The sequence below is a fragment of the Mastigoproctus giganteus genome, chromosome 10, assembly GCF_048544385.1.
Source record: "Mastigoproctus giganteus isolate SK-2022 chromosome 10, ASM4854438v1, whole genome shotgun sequence".
NCBI classification, from domain to species: Eukaryota; Metazoa; Arthropoda; class Arachnida; order Uropygi; family Thelyphonidae; genus Mastigoproctus; species Mastigoproctus giganteus.
The window spans coordinates 173,117,576-173,140,825 of NC_143584.1; the positions used below are offsets into that span (position 1 = coordinate 173,117,576).

Sequence of the window (23,250 nt, forward strand, 5' to 3'; positions counted from 1 at the left end):
AGCTACCTTCGTTCCAAGCATTTCCCCGCAATCGATTTGCGGCAGTCGAAGCGACAGCATACGGTCGTCTGCCAACTTCCGCTCTCTTTCGACAGTTGAAGTCGACTCGCCAATATGGGGAATCGTGGATGGCAGCGTGTTTGTAGATTACGTGCGTTTTAAAAATGATTATTTAAAGTTAGAAGTTAATTTACTGGATGAAAAATCCTTCGTTTTACAATATAAGCCTAACGTGTACAGTTGCTTGTGGTTCAGGTGTCAGCAACTCAGTTGTTGACTGGAGAAGTGTTGTTGTTGTTGACTGGTGAAGTCGTGCGCGTGCCAACTTCTAGAATATCGCGATGTATTTATAGCCGTGTTTTTTTTTTATTTTTTTTTTTTATGAAGATAGAAAACTCCATGGGTTTAATAGAAGGAGATTTCTGTGACACAGAATTCTGGGTAAGTTATGGGTCTTCGATTAATATATATATTTTTTTTCCCTTTAAGGATCCAATATTAATTAATTAGAGATCGTGCAGATTAATTATGGATTGCTCTAACTATAATCAGGACAACGTATGCGCGTGCTGAAATATTCGCCAAATTGAATTGCAGTAATCGTAATTCCATCGGAGAAAGCTTTAACGGGGTTTACCTCGGGATGTTTGCGTTGGTCCCTGTTCGATTTACATCACCGACTTTCTCCTGTGCTGCTGCTCAACCAAGGTCGTTTGTTATGTTGGAAAGATGACGTCAGAGATTTTTGCTCCAGTGGCGGATTCAGGTCAGCCATTCGCTCTACCTTCAGGAAGTAATTAACAGGCTCTTGGAACGTGTGTGCTATTTCTGACTAACTGTAAATATTGACATTGTGCAATGCCGATTACGCACATGGAGTTTACTGCGTTTAGAAAAGTCTCTGCGTTTAGAAATGTTAACTGTGGTTATGGTGATTACTGCCTGCTGAACTGTACTATAGAATGTCTTTATGCAGGCTATAGTACAAGCAGTACATCTTATTATACTTTGAGTTGTCCCTGGCATATATAAAAAAAACTTCGTAAATTGCCCAACTAGCTTAAATTTTCAAGAGTTTACACACCTCTTTTTCCTCACTAAGAACACCTCAAAGAACTCAATTAACGTTAGTAACCCTTTAACTATCATAGATTACAACTTGGTGATGGGCCCTTCTCCAGTGGCACCTCAATTTTACAGCCTGGAATTGTTTAAAATTGCACAATGAGAAGTGGAATCATCTGCACAATGTCTATTCCTTTTTTCCTTGGTTCACAACCGTTACATTCTGATGGTTCTATTGCATCTGTCTAAAGATGAAGCCGACTTATTAGCATCTTACTTTTCGCCTACCAGCAGAAGTGGCAGTACTTATTGCCCCAGGCAACCAATAAAACTAAAGAGGTGTGATGGCTCTTTAGTTTTATTGGATGGCCGGGACAATAAACACTGCCACGTCCGCTTGTGTGATCAGCCGTAGAATAATCCTGAATGATTTTGACCACAGTCCAGGTCCTTACTGCATTCTCCACTTAATTTTAAAACCTATTCTCTAAAGTTAACTTCTGTTTTTTGTGGCCCATTTTTACACTCTTTTATTCCATCGATGTATTTCTTTCTTGACATGAACGTTCTATAAGGTTGAAATAAGGAGGGTAAGGTCCAATTGCGCCTTTGGGGGCCGATTTATACACAGCAACCTGAACGATTGATTCCGAACTTGGGTACCATAACACCAGGCACATGTTAGGACTAATTCTGTTATACTTTTCGTTTTCCTGCCTTTGATTGACCTGAACTGTGTTCGTTATGAACCTCAGCTTTGCACCATCCTTTGTGGTAGGTGTGTGATTTTCTTTACTACTGTTTATGTATTTTGTATTGATTCTCTCATTTTAAAATAACCAAGATTAACATCTTAAGTAATTTCTTTTCATTTTTAAGGAAAGCTGCTAACAAGACACCGAATTGGAGTCAAATGCTATTGCAGTGGACCAACATTCGTCTATCCAGTAAGCTGAATTCTATAATGCATTTTAAATCAGAGGTCTTTATATTTGTATGAGTGTAATATGCATGAGATTGTCACCATTTTGATTCATTTTCAAGGCCATTATTTGTTAGAGTTTATAGAAACCCTGCCAACGAATTTGTGTCTCCACCATGGATTGGAAATATGCTACTGATACCACTGCTTAGACATTGTAGAAAACAGATACATCTGCTCTACTATTAATATCCGACAACCCCTCCGTTGACCATGTCCAGCCCACTCACCACGCGCCAGACAACTATAAATATGCTTGTAGAAATTTTAGGAGACTAGTACGACTATGAATGTAAGATTCCGAGATCGATGGAGTTAACAGACTTCCAGCGCGGAATCATAAGAGAGTGCCACTTAAGCAATCGGTCTGTACGTGACATTTCAGCGGTACTGAAGATTCCTAGGTCGACGATTGGTTATGGTCTGCAAACGGAAGAGGACTGGTGCTGAAACTGTCATTAAACGATCAGAAAACCTCGCAGCACACAGGCCCTCAGTGAGACAATTGGGACACATGTTAGCACCAGTATAGTGCTCAGGACTTTGCATGGTATGAATTTCCACTGCCATGTGACTGTCCAAAAGTCCCTAATCACTAATGCTAGACGACGTCTAGCTTGGTGTAAGGCTCACCGTTCTTGGACCATAGACCAATGGGGAACTGTGCTTTAGAGTAATGAATCACGGTACATTGCCTGTATCATAAACGTAGCGATTTCTCGATCCTGCAGTGTACATACGATACATACTGTGGCCAAAGAAGTACGAACCTCCTGTATTAAGAGAGTCACAGACAAAAGAAATGCAAATAGATGGAAAGAAAATTGTGACGTAGGGCGATGATGGGTTGCCTCATTGAGTATAGACTGAACATACTGTTCGACTGCAGTAATATGAAGCCAGATTGGGGAAACGCGTGATCTATCAGACTTTGAAAAACGTGTTATTGTGGGGAAGCCTTTAGCAGGAGCCACGATTCAAGAAAGGAAAGATCTAACTGGTTTCTCAAAAGCATCCATCTCAAAGGTTTTTAATGATTGGAAAGCAAGCGGTTCTTCCACATCTCAAAGGCGGAAATGTGGCAGAAAAACGATACTTCAAGATACGGAAAAATAGAACAGCCAGTGTGCAGTAAACAACCTCTAATTCAACCAAACACAGAACTGCCCTATTTCAACCAGTGCCATGCCCTGAGCATGGCACTGGTTTTAGAGAAAAGCAGAAAAATCCGCTTGCAGTGTTGCCGAGAACGTCGTAATTGGACAGTGGAATGATTGAAGAAGGTCGTGTGGTCAGATGAATCACGATACACTGTTTGCACTGATGGTAGGCAGAGAGTGTGGCAAGAACCTCGCGAAGCGATGGACCTTGCTTGCCTTGTTATGGCAATCCAAGCTTTTAGAGGTGGTATCGTGGTATGGGGAATGTTTCGGTGCGACGGACTGGGTCCGTTGATACTGGTGAATGGTCGAATGTCATCCAAAGAGTACCTAAATTTTGTATCAGATCTACTGTATCCTACAATATTACACTTTTATCCAGAAAATGGTGGCCACTTTATTGTTGAAAATGCAACACAGCATCGGGCATGATTGGTTCGGAGAACATGACACGGATTTCTACCATCTTCCATGTCCCCTCATGCAACTGATCTCAGTCCTGTTGAGAATGTATGGGACATGCTAGAGAGAGAGATATTCGACAAACAAGTCCTCTTCCTTCAACTTTTTCGCAGTCGCGTGATACTTTACTGGAAGAATGGTTACAGTTAGATCAAAACGCACTAAACCATCTTATAGAATGCATGCAGTGCATTTAATTTAGTACTTTAACAACACATAAACATTTCTCATTATAATTGTATGTTAGTTATTTTTTAACGTGTTGCTAATTGTATTTCTTTTTCTTACAGGAAAAAGCAAATATTAAGTCAACGACAAAACCTGTTGTCTTTACGATTTTCTTACTGACGTTGAGTCATCCGGCATCTTGAGCAGATAGAATGAAGAAAACAGAAGAGAAATTTTGTAGATACCAGGAAATATTTCATTCTGATTTCGCAAATATAAGAGTTATGTAAAAGAGGATTATTGCTTTAATAAACGAACATTTTTTTTTCATATACAGTGTCTCATCAATGTCACCTGAATTCTTAAATTAATATTAAAAAAATTAGAACGCAGCTCAGCTAACAACACAATAAATTTCGATAGTAAAAGGTGTATAATTTATCCTCGAGAATAGCACAGTTGGTAGAATCGTCCTCCTCCCCACACCCGCTGGAAAAGACCGCAGTTCGACTCCCATCGATGAAGTCAAGCATTTTTATGGGCCTTTTTCGCAATGTACTGAGTTAGTTGGTCTCAGGCGAGGCTAGCATGGTTTCTCCTCCCGGATACTCTGTTTTTCTGCCCAACAAACAAGCAGATCGACCATAGAATACACGCAATTTGCAGACATAATGATTTTTCTGTTTAAGTTTTTATTAAAAACTTAATAAACACGAATTTAAACCTTTTGTGACTATTCAGATCGAGTTGAATTTTATCCTAAAGAGCCCTCTTATATTCACTGTCCTTTCAAAACTAATGGGACATCCCTCTTATTGCAGTATACTGTGTGGTTTCATGAGAATAATGTGGAAATTTGCAATAGCTTGCACGGACTTTTGACCTCAATTCAAATGAACGTCTTAATGAACAATTAGGGCAGAGCAAAGATGGCCCACTTCCTTAATGGAATTGGCAATGTCATAGTGGTACACATCGACAGATGTAGTCCATAATGCCATCAGTTTTTGTCATTATGGACTACATAATGCAAAATCTACCCAGCCTATTGTCAATTGAACAATGTGTGGTTGTGCATGACAGCGCACAACATCAAATAAAAACAAGAAAAACAAATAGCGCGAAATTTTAAATTTCCTGGTATTTGCTAACTTAGTAACTTCAGTACTCACTTAAATTTCATCCGCGACTTCATATCTGTTAACATTTGTACACAGGGCCGTGCAAAGGCACTTGGGGACCTGGATGCGAAAGGGGCCTGGTTTATTTATGTTCAGGCTTTGATGGTTCTCACAACTGGACTCCTCCTAGATTGGGGACCCTGATGCGGCTTATCCAATGCATCACCCTGCACTTGCACGGCCCTGTTTGTACAACGGATAATGAATTGTTATTTATTCTCGGTGGGCGCCACCACCCAGATGGACCGTTTCAAAGCTAGTTGGCTTTTCATCGATGGGTGGGCAGATACTCAGGTATTGCAAGTGAAGCGTTACTTATTCGAGGTAGTGCACCAGACAAGGAATGTAGAAATATACAAAGTATTAATGGAATGAATCTGTTGAAGAAAAAATCAGTATTGAAAAAATGATAAGCCTTACGGAAGAACTGATTGCTGGAATGGAGGAGTTTTGCTCCTAGGTCTGCATTAGGTAACAGTATATCTCTTTTCTAACTTTTTTAACACTGTTCTTCTATTTAGGCCTAATTTAAAACCATGTTTCATAAGGTTTCTTAGTTCTTCATTTTCTATAATTTCCAAATCGTCTGTGGTCTGTATTTATGAATTAGAAGGTTTGGCTGCGCTAACAGTTTTGTGCTATTTCTAAGTCTTTAGATATGGCTTTATAATTGAAATTACTTAATCCTATGGGTGGCTGGAGGCTAAATACTAGGAATAATGGCTATTACCGGTTTTAATGGCGGTAATAAGCTTTTTGGAATATATTCTTCCATCTAACTCGGTCAAACCTTTTGTCTAGATATTAAAGGCTGTATATATGGACTATTTATACACTTAAATAGAAAGGGTGCAAGAATATTTGCTGATGCTATCGAGAGAGCGTTAGGTGGGTCGGAAAACTGCTAGCTTGGGGGGATACACCTACTAATAGATTAACAGTAGCCGCTGACCGAGGTTCTATTGGAATGCAATTGAGCAGCAGCCTGGAAAGCAAGGCAATGGGGATTTCCAGGACTTCTGGGAGTCATAGTGGAACAAGTAAATACATGGGCTGTGTTAGGGTAGCTAAGAATAAGAACAGGTGCACAGTAAATCAAAGAGTCTTATAATGGGGGATTTTAATTTCCCAGATATTGACTGGAATTTGTGGGTTGGTCACTCACACACTAGCAAGGCTTTTGTGGATTTATTGGATGATTGTTTTCTACATCAGCATGTTCGGGAGGCAACTAGAGGGAGTAATACTCTTGATTTGATTATCAGCAGTGATTCTTCATGCATTAAGAATCTGCAGATAAATGAACCACTAGGTGGCAGTGATCACAGTGTGCTGAAGTGGGATTTACTCAGAGAGGTAACTACCATCAGGGGTACAGGGAAGGGTTTTTGCTTTCGTAATGGGGACTACGATGGTCTGAGACAATTTTTAAATTCTATACGGTGGGACCAACTGATGATGTTACCAACAGCAAATTCAAAATGGGAAGCATTCAAAGAACTTATCTTGGAAGCTACTAGGCTTTACATACCAACTAAGAAATATTGTTCAAGGTTTAGGCCAAAATGGATATCACATGAACTAATGAGGCATATGGCACAGAAGAAAAATGGTGGGATACATATAAATTAACACATGACACAGAAGCCTATGATAGATACAAGTTGATCTGTAACCAAGTTACAAAGGAGGTTAGGCAGGCGAAGGCAGATTACGAGAAATCTTTGGCAAGGGATGCAAAGAAAAACAGAAAAGAGTTATTTACCTATGTAAACTCAAAAAGGAAAGGGATGAATTAGATTGGTCATCTGGATATTGATGGTTCAACTGTTGAGGATCCTGCTCAGGTAGCTAACAATCTAAACGAGTATTTTGCATCGACATTCACACATGAGGAGTTATTCAGCGAGGGGAATGCCGTAGGTGCAGTAAACACTGGCAGTAAGCTAGATAATCTTGTAATAACTGAGAGTAAAGTGGAGGAGAAATTGTTGAAGATAAACACAAGGAAGGCACCTGGGGTGGATGGGATCTATTCAGTTATACTAAAGGAAGTGGCAAAGGAAGTAAGCAAACCCTTAGCCATAATTATGAGGGCTTCCCTGGACTTAGGGGAGGCACTCATGGACTGGAGATGTGCAAATATGACCCCAATCCACAAAGGAGGATCAAAGGGAAACACAGATAATTACAGAACTGTTAGTAACTTCTGTTCCAGGGAAATTAATGGAGGCGCTGGTTAAAGATGCATTGCAGAATCATCTAGACAAGACTTCAGTTACAGCTCGGATATAGCATGGTTTTGCTAAGGGAAAGTCTTGCCTGACCAATTTGATTGGATACTATGATGCAGTCACAAAAGAACTGGATGCAGGGAATAACTTTGATATTATATACTTGGATCTTAGAAAGGCTTTTGATACTGTTGCACATGGAAGACTGCTGCACAAATTGGAGCAGTGTAGCATTGGAGACAAATTGCTGCTAGGGATAAAGGGATGGTTGAGGGGGAGAAGACAGAGAGTGGTAATCAATGGACACTGCTCATCGTGGACTAATGTTATTAGTGGAGTTCCTCAGGGTTCAGTGTTGGGTCCATTATTGTTTTCTGTATTTATAAATGATATTGATGATGGTATATCAAGCTTAATGTCCAAGTTTGCAGATGATACAAAGGTTGGCAGGGTTGTCAAGGACACTACTGACACTATGCTGCTGCAACAGGATCTGGAAAGGTTGAGCAGATGGGCTGAGAGGTGGCAAATGAAGTTTAACATTGACAAATGTAAAGTACTACATATGGGAAACAGCAACCCCAGAGTAACGTATCAACTCTGCGGTACTACACTGACAGTGGTAGAGAATGAAAAGGATCTGGGGGTAATTGTGCAGGCAGATATGAAGTTCTCTGAGCAGTGCAGACGGTCTGCAAGAGTAGCTCATGGTGTCTTGTCAATGATATACAGGAATTTTTCTAGCAGGGATAAGGAGGTGATTATTCCCTTGTGTAAGGCAATGGTCAGGCCACACCTTGAGTACTGTATACAGGTCTGGAGGCCTCATTTCAAGAAGGATGTAGAGCTGCTGGAACCAGTACAGAGAAGGGCAACAAGGTTAGTGAAGGGAACAAAGGGGTGCTCTTACGAAAAAAGGCTTAAGTTTTGCAGATTACAGTGTCTGGAGACTAGGCACCGGCGAGGTGATCTGATAGATGTGTACAAAGCCTTGAATGGTTTGAGCATCCTCAATGCTGATGGGATTCTTCCTCTTGCTCAGAATAATTACCTGAGAAGGCATACATTCAAATTGAGGAAAGACTGATGTAGGATAGATGTGCGGAAGTTCGCCTTTTGCCAGCGGGTGGTTGATTGCTGGAACCAACGATAGTTTAAACAGATTCAAAGCAGAACTGGACAAACATTTGGAGCGAGTGGATGGGTGAAATAAGGGTTTTTTTTTTTTTTTTTTTTTTGGCCTATGCTATATAAGCTTGCTTTCTTGCATCATGTGCCTTTGCTAATGCTAATGCTATTTAAGCACAATTTGCTGAAATAGTGAAACGGTGTGGCATCCTGAAGAGATATCGTTTCTCATATATCAACCCACTAATTTACCCACTAATTCACCGACTAATTTTGAAATTTTAAAGGAGATAAGGAGATACAAGAGAGAAATGGCAATAATTTCCAGAACTATTAAAATAAAATAAAATGTTCACAAATAATTTAAAAACAGTATTTCAGAGACATATAAGTGAGATCATTTTACAAGAAGCAAAGTTAAAATATCTCTTATTGTGCAGTCTTTTATCTCACTGTTCATTCGTTTTGAAATTTGCGTGCTGGTTATCACCCCTTAAAAAGTTTCTAACATAATTATTGCTGCAATCACGAAACTAAGAATTTGCCAGAAAGAAAAAAGCAGTAGGGTATATTGTGTCAGCGCCACCTGGTGGCCAAAATCGGAAGAGTCTATATATAATAGGTTACCTCTACGTAGGGAGTTTCGCAGGCATGGTTTTCGTGGGGAGAGCAGCAACTCGAATCTCACATAACACCGAAAGGTAGGTTGAAATTATTCGTTACAACGTTTCGACTCTGGAACAAAAGAAAGAAGTCACATGGAGTAGCCAGTCCGGCTACACAATGTTCAATTCTAATGGTCAAATTTTAAGTTTGGAGAAGGCCTGGACAGAGCCACCTATCGAAGTACAACGTCCCAACAATGAAGTATGGGGAAGGAGACATCATGCTGTTGGCCACTTCTCATGGTTCTGACTGGAACAGGGTCGATGAAAATTACAATCTACAGAAGTTGAAGTCCAATGTCAACAAATATCTTCTTTCATCTTCTCAACCTCCAACCCAAGCACGGTACTAAGTACTATTACAGGTTCTAATACCTCTCGTGTTTGGGGTAGTCATAAAAATTAAAATAATATAAAAAATACCTTTTCTTCAACATTGATATCGAATACTTTTGAGAGGGGAGTGTGCAATTGAGGAGTGTGCAATGGGATATACCGATAACTTCTTAACCGGGTGAGAGCAATAGCAGGATGGTTGAGGTTTAAACAAAACAAATCACACGAAGGCGATACTCCTTGTCAACGTTGCTATGACAACAACAGGAATAGGTGAAGTGTTTAAACAGCGTGCGCTGTGGGAACTGTCTTTATCAGTTGATGCATGACGTAAAATAAGCTCTGTCAAATGATCGTGCGTGTAGACACGTGATTGTACAGGCGTTTAGGCTTTATAACGCCGTTATCGTCTCGGTGATAATGGTTGGAGGATTGCAGCACTTTTGCTTTTTCTTTTTAAATAGCAATCAAAAGTGGAAAGAGGACTGTTTCAAACACTTGTATTTCCACTTAGGGTTACACGCGTTCGCAGCCCTCGCCATCCGAGTTTTTCTAATTCTGCATTTCCATGGCGGACGACTTAGAAGCAGAGTTCTGTTTGACACCCCTTTGGGTGAGTATCGTTTGTGAACAGATGGTTTCAGATTACGCAACAGTTGAAGATGTTTAACTCGCCACAAGAGCTGCCATTTTGAAAATTGTACACCTCCCTACTTTCAGTCATTGTGTTTTTGACGACAGAGACACGTTTATATTATAAAACTCTAAAAATAAAAATTAGGAATTTCTTTTTGCTGAAGGAAACACATTTGAAAGGCACACAACAAATTACATAACATTTTGGCACATGCGCTGTATTAGCCCTTAAAGCATCTAAGCCAATGATCTGATTGTTTAAAGTGATATTTATCGAAAATCATGCAAAAGCCTTCATAAGAATCATTGGCTATCGAGCTATCATTAAGATTAGAATTTATCTATTTAGATACATGGTAATCGTGCTTTCCAACCATTTCAGGATCCCTCAGTCACGTGGTACACGGACAACCCTGACTTCACTCAATGTTTCCAGAATACCATATTAATGTGGATCCCTCAGGGGTTCATATTCCTGGTGGTATTACTTGAGTTATTACTGTCGCACTCAAAACATAAAAGGAGGATTCCATGGACGTGTCTCAACGTGTCAAGAATGGTAAGTGAAGATATATTAATGCATATTTTGAATTGGTTAAAATAACTTTGGATAGTCAAATATATAAATTGTGACCTGCATTATTGGCAACGTAGTAAAGGATTGTATCTTTTTTTTTCTTTATAGGTTATTTCGTTCCTTTTGATTATATTATCTATTACGGATTTATCGTTTTCTATTCAAAAGCATCTTCAATCACAGCGTATAGTTCTGTCAGTGTTCATAGGATTATCTCTAAAGGTCTTGGCATTGGTAAAATTGAACTCACTCTTTTTCCACTTTATTTAAAAAAAATAGAAAATAAAAACTTTTGTAATCTCCTTTTTTAAAGTTGATTTTTAGAATATGTTTAATTCTTCGTCCTTTTTATATTTCTTACGTTTTAGATCGTGACTATAATCGTGCAGTGGAAATGTATACAGTATGGAAGAAAGTCATCGACCACACTCTTTTTCTATTGGTTTCTACAATCTATTTGCGAAATAGTAGCCTACAGATCGCTCCTGATGAAGGTCTTCAGTCCTGTAAGTGAATCCGTTCTTGTTTCATAACGGGAATTCTGACAAATCATGTTATCTTTTCAAATTGAAATAAAACATGGCAATGCATTTGTATATTATAATGGTAATGGGATATAAAAATCATTAAAATGATTTTATATCCAATTTTGTACCATCATAGGAATTCCATCCAATTAGAGAGGAGGATATAATCCTAAGCTTGATTTCCTGTCCAATGGTTGTAAGTCAGCTTCTGCTCTCTGCATTTAATGACACCAGGTCGGAAAAGGAAAAGGTACGTAGTCTAATTTGCGCCCTATGACCTTTCATTTATTGTTTCTTAAAATGCACTTAAAATGTTTCTTACAATGTACTTAAAGTAAAATGTATTTAATATATTTCTTAAAATGTACTTAAAGTGCTTTCTTCAAATGTGCTTAAAATGTACTTAAAGTGCTTTCTTCAAATGTGCTTAAAATGTACTTAAAGTGTTTCTTAAAATGTGCTTAAAGTGTTTCTTAAAATGTGCTTAAAGTGTTTCTTAAAATGTACTTAAAATGTTTCTTAAAATGTACTTAAAATGTTTCTTAAGATGTACTTAAAGTGCACTTAAAATGTACTTAAAGTGTTTCTTACAATGGGCTTAAAGTGTTTCTTAAAATGCTTCTTACAGTGTCCTTAAAGTGTTTCTTACAATATACTTCAAGTGTTTCTTACAATGTACTTAAAGTGTTTCTTATAATGTACCTAAAGTGTTTCTTAAAATGTACTTAAAATGTTTCTTAAGATATACTTAAAGTGTACCTAAATTCATTTAAAGTGTTTCTTAAAATGTGCTTAGAGTTTCTTACAGTGTTCTGAAAGTGTTTCTTAAAATGTGCTTAAAGTGTTTCTTAAAATGCTTCTTACAGTGCCCTTAAAGTGTTTCTTACAATGGGGTTAAAGTGTTTTTAATAAGTGTTTTTTACAGTGTCCTTAGAGTGTTTCTTACAGTGTCCTTAGAGTGTTTCTTACAATGTACTTAAAGTGTTTCTTACAATGTACTTAAAGTGTTTCTTACAATGTACTTAAAGTGTTTCTTACAATGTACCTAAAATGTTTCTTCAAATGTGCTTAAAATATACTTAAAGTGTTTCTTAAAATGTACTTAAAATGTTTCTTAAGATATACTTAAAGTGTACTTAAAATACATTTAAAGTGTTTCTTAAAATGTGCTTAAAGTGTTTCTTAAAATGCTTCTTACAGTTCTTAAAGTGTTTCTTACAATGGGCTTAAAGTGTTTTTAATAAGTGTTTTTTTACAGTGTACTTAAAGTGTTTCTTACAGTGTACTTAAAGTGTTTCTTACAGTGTACTTAAAGTGTTTCTTACAGTGTACTTAAAGTGTTTCTTACAGTGTCCTTAAAGTGTTTCTTACAATGTGCTTAAAGTGCTTCTTACAGTGTCCTTGAAGTGTTTCTTACAATGTACCTAGTTCTTAAAGTGTTTCTTACAATGTGCTTAAAATTAAATTATTTTAAGACACACTTTAAGTACAATGGGCTTAAAGTGTTTCTTACAGTATACTTAAAGTATTTCTTACAGTGTCCTTAAACTGTTTCTTACAATGTACTTAAAGTGGTTCTTTAAGTGTACTTAAAATATTTCTTAAAATGTGCTTAAAGTGTTTCTTAAAATGTACTTAAAGTGTTTCTTACAGTGTTCTGAAAGTGTTTCTTAAATGTGCTTAAAGTGTTTCTTAAAATGCTTCTTACAGTGCCCTTAAAGTGTTTCTTAAAATGCTTCTTACAGTGCCCTTAAAGTGTTTCTTAAAATGCTTCTTACAGTGCCCTTAAAGTGTTTCTTACAATGTACCTAAAGTGTTTCTTCAAATGTGCTTAAAATATACTTAAAGTGTTTCTTAATATGTACTTAAAATGTTTCTTAAGATATACTTAAAGTGTACTTAAAATATTTCTTAAAATGTACTTAAAGTGTTTCTTACAATGTACCTAGTTCTTAAAGTGTTTCTTACAGTTCTTAAAGTGTTTCTTACAATGGGCTTAAAGTGTTTTTAATAAGTGTTTTTTTACAGTGTACTTAAAGTGTTTCTTACAATGTACCTAAAGTGCTTCTTCAAATGTGCTTAAAATATACTTAAAGTATATCTTAAAATGTACTTAAAATGTTTCTTAAGATATACTTAAAGTGTGCTTAAATTGTTTCTTACAATGTGCTTAAAGTTTTTCTTACAATGTACTTAAAGTGTTTCTTACAATGTACTTAAAGTGTTTCTTAAAATGCACTTAGTGTTTCTTACAGTGTTTCTTACAATGTGCTTAAAATTAAATTATTTTAAGACACACTTTAAGTACAATGGGCTTAAAGTGTTTCTTACAGTGTTTCTTACAATGTGCTTAAAATTAAATTATTTTAAGACACACTTTAAGTACAATGGGCTTAAAGTGTTTCTTACAGTGTCCTTAAAGTGTTTCTTACAGTGTCCTTAAAGTGTTTCTTACAGTGTCCTTAAAGTGTTTCTTACAGTGTCCTTAAAGTGTTTCTTACAGTGTCTTTAAAGTGTTTCTTACAGTGTCTTTAAAGTGTTTCTTACAGTGTCTTTAAAGTGTTTCTTACAGTGTCCTTAAAGTGTTTCTTACAGTGTCCTTAAAGTGTTTCTTATAGTATACTTAAAGTGTTTCTTACAGTGTCGTTAAAGTGTTTCTTACAATGTGCTTAAAGTGTTTCTTAAAATGTACCTAAAGTGTTTCTTCAAATATGCTTAAAGTGTTCCTTAAAATGTTTCTTAAGATGTACTTAAAGTGTGTCTTAAAATAATTTAATTTATTTTCTAGCCAGGGGATCTTGACGAAGAGCCATTTATATCTCGCCTAACATTTTCTTGGATTGACAGGTAAGATTTGGTTCTCAATTTATAAACACTTTTCAGTTTTGTTTTGGTTAATATAAACGTCTAAATCTGAAATGGTATAAATTCGGGTAAACTTCACTCAATATTGTTTTCCTTGACTATTAAACCATTTATAATTATTTAATTCGAACCCAAACACACCATTTATTCCTATTTTTGTTGTAGATATGTTTCCAAAGGATACAATAACATATTGAGGATTGATCAATTGTGCATCCTTCCTTCTTACATGGAATGCGAAGCAGTTTGGAAAATACTGGACTCTGTGAGGTACATAATTTCCGGATAATTGAAAACCAGAGGTTAAGCGTGTAGTACATTCAAAATTAAAGACATTTCAATGAATGTTATTTATGCAATTTTAAATAATTTATCGAGTCTCAGAAGTGGAAATTATACAAAAGACATAAACCTTTTTCAAGACTAATCACAAATCTCCTCCAAGCAAACTTAGAGGAGACCTGTGATGTTACCTAAAGAGGATACGTTTCATGTCTTATACAATGTCTTATATTTTTCTTGATAATTTTCCATTTTACAATGTCTTATATTTACTGTAACTGGATTTATGATTTGATCATATATTTTAGGAGGCGTCATCCCTCTAAGGTACCACAAAGAGATAATACTGAAGAAATGGAGCCATCAATTGTTTGGTCACTAACGAAAGGATTTTGGCCTCTACTTGGAGTATCGATGGTTATCGAACTCGGATATGATTTTCTGAGTATGCTATCACCCATTCTTCTTGAGTGAGTAATCTTCATAACAGTACGTTTTCTCTCTTCTGAAGATTCGTTTTCAATCTTTCCTTTCATTCCATTAAACCCAATCTACCAAACATTCTTTCTTAATTTCAGCTACATCATCAGTTTCATATCGAATGAGGAACCAACTTGGAAAGGTTATGTCTACGCATCGGCCCTCTTCCTAACCATAATCGTATCAAAGCTGATGAATGCCCACTTGCTCTTCTACACAACAGCCGGTGCCTCGCAGATCAGGTCATCCCTGGTTGCTGCAGTATACAGGAAGGTACTTATCTGTTTTAAAAATCTTCCTTCTACTTGCCCATTCTGACGAACCTAACTTGGTTGGCTCAACTTTCAATGATCACTTCTTATGTAATTTTGCAGAGTCTGAGAATCAGCAACATGTCCAGACGCCAGTACACAGTAGGAGAACTAGTTAACTACATGGCTGTAGATTCTGACAAAATATTTAACTTCCTTTTCCACTTAAACTTCGTGTGGAGTGCCCCACTACGATTAATCCTCTGCATGGTGTTGCTATGGCAATATTTAGGACCCTCTTGCCTCGCGGGATTAACTGTGACAGTTGCTATGATGCCAGTGACTTGGTACTTTTCCAGTAGGGCAAAGTCAGTACAGGTAAGTAATGTTCGTAACATCTGACGAGGTCACGTAAAACGAAACAACATTGTTTCTGATGAAATTATGCTGTACATTAAGAGAAATTTTTAATTTCAGGAAAAGCAGATGTTGCTGAAAGACTCGAGACTAAAACACGTCAGTGAAACCCTCAATGGAATAAAGGTAAGTTAGATTTGATTAGAACTTACTAAGAATCTACAATTTCTTATCGCAACAAAGGCTCAATAACTCCAAGAGTTGAGGTTATCGAGTCCTTATTTTCTATTAGGTATAATTAATGATGTTGTGATACAATCTCTTTCTTTAATTGGTCCACTTCGTTTTCTCAAACAGATTTTGAAGCTCTACGCCTGGGAGATTGCTTTTATGAAACGAATCTCTGATATAAGGAAAAAAGAAATTCATTTACTTCGACAATGGGCTTTTATGAAAGCTGGGATGATATTTGTTTGGTCTTCAACGCCATTTTTGGTAAAACGTGTTAAGCCTACTATATGTTATTATGTAATTCAATTATGTAATTCAAATAATGGTTTATAGTATTTTTATTATTATTATTTGTTTTTGTTTTTTATTTTAGTGCTTATATTTTTTTGTTTTTATTATTTATATAATTTTTATTAATTATTTTTAAGATTGCAGTGGTTTCGTTTGTTACATACGTGGTTGTTGATGAAAAGAATATCCTGGACCCCAGTACAGCTTTTGTATCTTTAACACTATTCAATATGCTTCGAATATCGCTTGTTGGTGTACCAGAAGTGATTTCTAATTTCATACAGGTGAGCTTTATTCTCTGATGTGAAAGGATTTAAAAAATTCTATAATTTCCTTTCTTTCCTTTCGCTAAAATCTTCTTTTCTTTCAAATAACTTCGGACCATGGGTGATTGGAGAATTCAGTTTAAGACTACAATAACATAAAACATTTATTTATTTTTAGGCTAGGGTTTCTATAAAACGTTTGCAAGAATACCTCTCGTGCGAAGAACTTGATCCAGATCGAGTCGGACGCGAGCCAACACCAGGTTAGAATACATCGTAGAAAATGATTAAGATTTTTAAAAATCAAAATGCTAACTTCATTTCCAATATGTTCGTTTATTTTGCTTTAATGGAAACATTCGAATATTTTCCCAAGGGAATGTCATCTCCATCGAAAACTGCACGTTTTTGTGGTCACTGGACGAACAGCCAATACTCAGGGATATCAACTTGCACGCGAAGAAAGGAGAGTTAATTGCTATCGTGGGTCGTGTTGGATCAGGGAAATCTTCCCTCTTATCGGCCATCTTAGGAGAAATGTACAAAACGGGTGGAAAAGTCGATACACAGGTAGGAATTCATACTTATTTTCCCTAAACGTTGGCTTAAGATGATTCAGTCAATGTCTTGCTGTAATTACTTCATTATTTCTTTTGCCAGGGTACAATAGCGTACACACCACAGCAAGCCTGGATCCAAAACATGACTTTGAAGCAGAATATTCTCTTTGGTAAACAGTACAGATCTTCGTTGTACGAGAAAGTTCTGGATGGTTGTTGTTTGAAGCCGGATTTAGAAATTCTGCCAGCGGGGGATCTCACAGAAATTGGAGAAAAGGTATTTTCATTTCCCCTCGATTTCGTGAAAGAGTTGTGGAACTCAATGCATTGTGGTATACTGTATTTTTATATCGCGCTTGTATTCTGATTTATAGAACTCATTTCTCTTAAATCACATAAAGTTCTGAAGTGTGTATTCTGTTGACATCATGCCGACACTTTAATTTATACGTGTGTCCCTTTTCAGGGCGTTAATTTGAGTGGAGGTCAAAAACAACGCGTCAGTCTGGCACGCTCTGTCTATCAAGACGCCGATATCTACTTGATGGATGATCCTCTTAGTGCCGTGGACTCGCACGTGGGCCGGCATATCTTTGAACACGTCATCAGTCATGATGGGATACTCAGTCATAAGGTACGGAAGTTGGGGAAGGGGGTCTCTTAGATACCTTTATTTGCGCTGTTAGAGTGAAAGAAAATCTATCAGTCACTCCGGGAATCAATATTTCATTTTGTAGTTTTCAATTTTTTTTTTTTCCCTTCCCGGCCATTTCAGTCGCTACTTCAGCGCCATCATTGTGAAATTTTAAAACTACTGTTGTCTTTAATTCTACAAAGTATTAAATCCATTGCAATATTTTTGAATTAATTCAATTGGCTGATCTTAAGAATATTTCTAAAGCTGTTTCGTTTCATTTATATATTTATATTATTATAATTATACATTTTATTAGAATTTTTATCAATATAGAATTCTTATTTTAACGCCTTTACTGTTTTCAGACCAGAATTCTTGTTACCCATAATCCCTCTGTTCTACCAGATGCAGATTTAATAATTGTCATGAACGAAGGGATGATTGAAGACGTTGGAACTTTCAAGGAGTTACTGAATAAAGGGAGTTTATCTTCTGACTTCTTACAAATTGAAGACGAATCTGATACTGATGAAAATTCCAGTGAGGAAGAAAACGAACTCTTAAAGTAAGACATTCTAAAGTTTCTCGTGGACTCTACCTACTTTCCAACTATCAGTGTGTGGATTAGATATATTTTAACTTGCATTTCCTCCTTTTTTTTAATAGTTCAATAGAAGCAGAATGTTCGCAGTTTTCGGTTGAGGATCCAATGGAGTTGAAAAGACCAGTAATAGATGCTGTTAATAAAAAAATATCGAGCAAGGACTCTAGACAGATTTCAAGACAATTGTCTAAGCAGTTTTCAAGACAGCTATCTAAACAGCCATCAAGGAAAATGTCGAGATCAAAATCTATTGAAGAAAGTGCGATTTTGAAGAAAGCGAAATTGGTAGAGGAAGAAGCCATGGTTATAGGCAAAGTATGTGTATAGGTTTGTCTGCTTGAGGATTACCTAACCAGTAGCTGTAGATACTATACGAGGTGTGGCAATAAAGTTCTTGGACTGGTGCAATAAAAAGAACGCGAAGTGAAGGAGCTCAAAAATGGTTTTATTTATATTCAAACTAATCACCACCTGATTGAATCCCCTCATTGCACCATTCTAAAAGTTACTGAAGACTTAGCGAAGGAGTCCAAAGAGATGATGTTTAGTTCGGCGGTTAGGTGTTTCTTCAACGTCCTGAAATCTCTTTGAGGGCAGTTTTTACTTGGGAAAGAGGAAGCAGTCCACTGGTGCTACATCGCGAGAGTAGAGTGGATGGTTGGATCTGTACAATGTATGTTTCATCAGAGATGTCTTCGAAACAAGAGGAGAATGGACTGCGAAATGGCCTCTTTAGGTACAAGTTCCTTGTGGATTACACTGTTTGTTGAAAAAGATAATCAGCATTGTCTTGATCCTGGTCTTCTGTAAAAAAACGTTTTGGGCCTTGGTGTTGGTTTTGAAGTCCATCGCGTGCTCTGACACTTCGTCTGCAACCACACCAGTCCAGGAACTTTATTGCCACACCTCTTACTCATAATTTGCCATTGATTATTGTTTTATGTTCTCCCAGGTGAAGACAGCAATATACTTGAAATACGTCAGGAATTCATCAATTTGTCTCTTTTCGCTATGCATGCTGGGTTATGTATCGATGGTTGGTTTTGAGGTAATTGTTATATGATAATATGATAACATTTATTTTTTATAATGGTGTACTCACGTAATAGAGTAGTATTTTAAGACGGATTTTTTTTATCTAGAAACTTTTGAAAATATACAAAATATTTTTGATTTGCTTAAAGTATCATAATCTAAAATGGCCTTTTTGATGTATAAAAAATACGATATAAATATTTAATGAGATATAAACATAGAATTCTTATAAAATAATTTAAATTATAAAAAATAAAACAAATAAATAAATCGCAATATTTTTAATAACAAATATAAGCAATTAATTATATTATTTACTCTTTAGACCATAATCATTCTCTGTTCCTCTTATTCTAGATAGCCGGCAGCTTTTGGTTAAGTAAATGGACTGAAGATCGCCCCCTACCGGACGGTACTCAAAATATTCCCCTGAGAAACTTGAGAATTGCTGTCTATGGGATTTTAGGTGTCTGCAAAGGTAGGTAAATTAAAGTTTTTCTTCCTGATATATTTAATGAAATAATTGTACTAATTCTAAACACATTCTTGTAAATCTTCTTGCAGAAGTGGGTACACTCCTTGCAGCAATAATGTTGGCTTATGCTGCAACCAGAGCCTCCAAAATTTTTCATGAAAAGATGCTCTTTTCAGTTCTCAGATGTCCGATGTCCTTCTTCGACACGACCCCGATAGGCCGAATACTAAACAGGTAGGTCAGGTTAATGAAGATTTTTCTACAATAATTCTGTAACTAGTTTATTAAGGGGATATTTCCCTCCTTTAGGTTTGGAAAAGATATTGACACTATAGACACGGGCATACCATCTAATATAGATTCAGTCACCTTCTATTTCCTGACCACCATCGGAACCTTAATTGTGATCTCCATATCCAACTATCTATTCACCATAGCATTTATTCCAATCTTCATTGTCTATTACAGTGTGAAGGTAAGTTTAAAACCTTGTAATTTCTGAACCACTTCACTTTGAAACATATATTAGCATCCAAAAGTTAAGCAACAAAACAAAAAGGACGAAATAAAAATTAAAAAAAAAAAAACGTGGTCAGAAGAGGGTGCAATACCACAAGCTCTTTGGGTAGACCGGGATTCAAGTCCCTGACTACTAAATACGGTCGATCTACCAACCCACACAGGACCAACGTGGCAGATTATGGTCCATTCCCTATGGTCCTCAACGTAAAACGTTGAGGACCATAGGAAATGGACCATAATCTCCATATCCTCATCGTGGTAGATGATCCATTTATGGTCCTCAACGTAACTTGTTGAGGAGGCGTGGTAGATTATGGCTCATTTCCTCAACGTAACTTGTTGAGGAAGCCTCCATCCTGCAGTGGATTCACAATGGCTAAAAATGTATTATTTAAATATAGAGCATTAATAAAACTTTAAATTGTTGCTTAATTTTTGGACACTACTATATTTTATATGCATAAAATCCATATATAGCGGTTAGCTGTTCTTTGTTTTCCCTGTAGCACATCTTTATCTCAACTAACAGACAAGTGAAACGTCTAGAATCTACAGCCAGATCTCCAGTCTACAGCCACTTCTCGGAAAGCATCCAAGGAGTTTCCAGCATACGCGCCTACAATGTAGAAACCAGATTCATTCATTCATCTGATGAGAAAGTCGATGTATCAGTCAGGTGTTTCTTTCAAAAGACTTCGTTAAACAGGTACAGTAGATGTCTTTAGAAAGTACCTTAAATTTTAGTGTCCTTTATTGTAAATGGGATCAATTTTGACATTTATGCACTGGGCATAGATTTTAAAAATCTTTTAACGATTATGGCATCCCAGAAGTAACTCCAACCCCGTTAACTAACATTTATAATAAAGCAGAACTGAGATATGAACTGATAGCAGCATTTATCAAAGAACATTGCCCAATATTTACTGATAAAGTACTTAAATCCAGTTTTATCTCTTTCTGATAAACAAAAGGTCATCCACAGTATATAATGGATTTCTTATTAACAAAATAAAGCAGAGAATTGAACATTATTATATACAGAAAGCTCTCGATTATCCAGGAAACGGATTACCAGAGTTTGAAGATTAACTGTTGTGTCTATGGTTCCCTGAAGTCAAAATCATATCAGCCTAAGCGGTCAGTTCTTTGGTGATGGGGATGTAGTGTACCTAATAAACCAACCACTCAGAGAATATTAAAACTTAGATGTAATAATATTAAAACAACTTTTATGGAATATTTTAATTATATTTTCTCTCAACAGATGGTTGTCTGTCCGACTGGATATGTTAAGTTCCTTGATTGTCTTGACCACTGCCCTCCTAGCTGTGGCAAATAGGGGAATGGTAGAAGTGGGGTTGGTTGGTTTATCTTTATCCTATGCCATAAGTGTAAGTATCGCTTAATTTTAAATTTGCCTAATTTTAATCTTAATTACTGAAAATAGAAGTTTGGATCCTAGGAAAGCGTGTTCAAAACAATGAATTATCAACATCTAGGTTACCGATGTCCTGTTAATGCTGGTAAGGGCAACCACAACGTTAGAAGTTGCCTTGGTGTCGGCCGAAAGAGTAGATGAATACTCCCAGCTTCCATCCGAGGTGAATATCGACTTATTCTTAAGTTAATAGTCATTTATAATTGGAACATCTTAAGATTTAAGGAGTTTCCACTAGATGGTGCAACCCAACGACATGGTTTAAATGTTTTGGTGATTATTTTCATTTTCTGTAGGCGGCATGGGAAATACCCAATAACAAACCGACATCTACGTGGCCCCACGATGGCGAGGTGACGTTTGTTGACTACAACACCCGATATCGAAGCGATCTGGGACTGGTCTTGTCTGATTTGAACCTAAATATTCACCCAATGGAAAAAGTAAGTCACAGAAAAACAATTGGTATTGTTTATTGTTATGTTCAGCCTATAATACAGGGTTATTTTTAAAGATGTGTTCGTATTCTTCTACTTTGCTCTAGATTGGCGTAGTTGGGCGTACTGGTGCTGGAAAGTCATCACTAACTCTATCACTATTTCGCATAATCGAGCCAGTTCATGGAACGATCCTCATTGACGACGTGGATATTCGGTTTTTGGGACTACACGATTTACGATCACAGCTAACAATTATCCCTCAGGTAAAGTTCTCTAAATACCACTCAGTGAAACGAACCACAGTAGGTGATAAGTTTTTATAGGGAGTATTCTAGAAGACGAATTCTAATACTTTGTTTATCTTGTTGAATCAGGATCCAGTCCTCTTTACCGGTACACTACGGATGAACCTCGACCCAAACAGTCAATACAGTGACAAGGAACTGTGGAGGACTGTGGAACAAGCGCACATGAAAAACTTTGTGTTATCCTTACCAAGTGGACTGGAGCATGAAGTCGCAGAAGGGGGAGAAAACCTCAGGTAAGAGCATACCTAAAACTCGCTGATGTTAGCCAAGCACTACGAATTCAGTTGGTTTTGGGCAATATCAAAATTATCTCATTCAGGAGTGGGGATGTTGGTTGGTAGTTAATTTTAAAATAAATTTTCTTTTACATTTCATATAAGTCATGATTATTTTTTAATGAACAGTTTTATTCCTTCGTTTCTAGTGTTGGACAAAGGCAGTTGGTATGTCTGGGCAGAGCCCTTCTAAAGAAAACGAAGATTCTAATCTTGGATGAAGCTACAGCTGCCGTTGACATGGAAACGGACAAATTAGTACAAAACACAATCCGAACAGAATTCAGCGAATGTACAATAATTACCATTGCTCATCGGCTTCATACCATTCTCGATAGTGACCGGTAGGTGTACACAACCCTATAAATATTTTGAGTAAATTGAGCTTGCTGTATTTGTTTATCCATCTTATTATCTGACCTTAGAAAAGATAATTTAATTATATTTAATCGTTTGCTCAAACAATATTTTTATTCTTTGTTTTTGTTGATCTAGATGGTCAACTTTGAGTTCATTAATCAGGTCTATGTCCTTGGACATAACGTATTTTGAATAACTGACAATTTTTTTTTCTTTTATCTTTCAGTATCGTTGTAATGGACAAAGGGAAGGTTGTTGAACTTGGTCCTCCATCTGTACTGCTGAAGGAACAGAATTCGATATTTTTCTCCATGGCCAAAGATGCCGGAATTGTATGAAATAGTAGAACTGTTCAATGAAGATATTTTTTGTATATTCGGAGTGCCATTATTAATAAAATAATTTAATTTCTTAAGATGTTGGTTAAAAATTTCTGTCACCAAATTGTT

The 23,250-nt window shown here is 36.6% G+C and overlaps 1 protein-coding gene across 2 annotated transcripts; it reads left to right on the forward strand.

Annotated features, from left to right (window-relative positions):
* Positions 1–379: 379 nt before the first annotated feature.
* Positions 380–23,175, forward strand: LOC150079508 (ATP-binding cassette sub-family C member 1-like). Of its 2 annotated transcripts, none has more exons than XM_090383393.1 (31): positions 380–441; positions 10,400–10,576; positions 10,703–10,828; positions 10,963–11,100; positions 11,258–11,371; positions 13,910–13,968; positions 14,152–14,256; positions 14,577–14,738; positions 14,847–15,021; positions 15,123–15,377; positions 15,477–15,542; positions 15,714–15,851; positions 16,016–16,162; positions 16,323–16,407; positions 16,521–16,714; positions 16,805–16,981; positions 17,171–17,338; positions 17,707–17,906; positions 18,008–18,260; positions 18,898–18,993; positions 19,338–19,458; positions 19,545–19,689; positions 19,765–19,930; positions 20,484–20,683; positions 21,245–21,371; positions 21,480–21,581; positions 21,715–21,861; positions 21,963–22,121; positions 22,233–22,399; positions 22,591–22,785; positions 23,028–23,175. In XM_090383393.1, exons 1-31 carry the CDS (start codon positions 382–384, stop codon positions 23,137–23,139), a joined length of 4,536 nt encoding a protein of 1,511 aa, XP_090239519.1. In that variant the 5' UTR covers positions 380–381; the 3' UTR covers positions 23,140–23,175. The 2 variants fall into 2 exon arrangements, with proteins under 2 accessions (XP_090239519.1, XP_090239520.1); XM_090383394.1 differs by lacking the exon at positions 380–441 and adding an exon at positions 9,796–9,994.
* Positions 23,176–23,250: the final 75 nt, after the last annotated feature.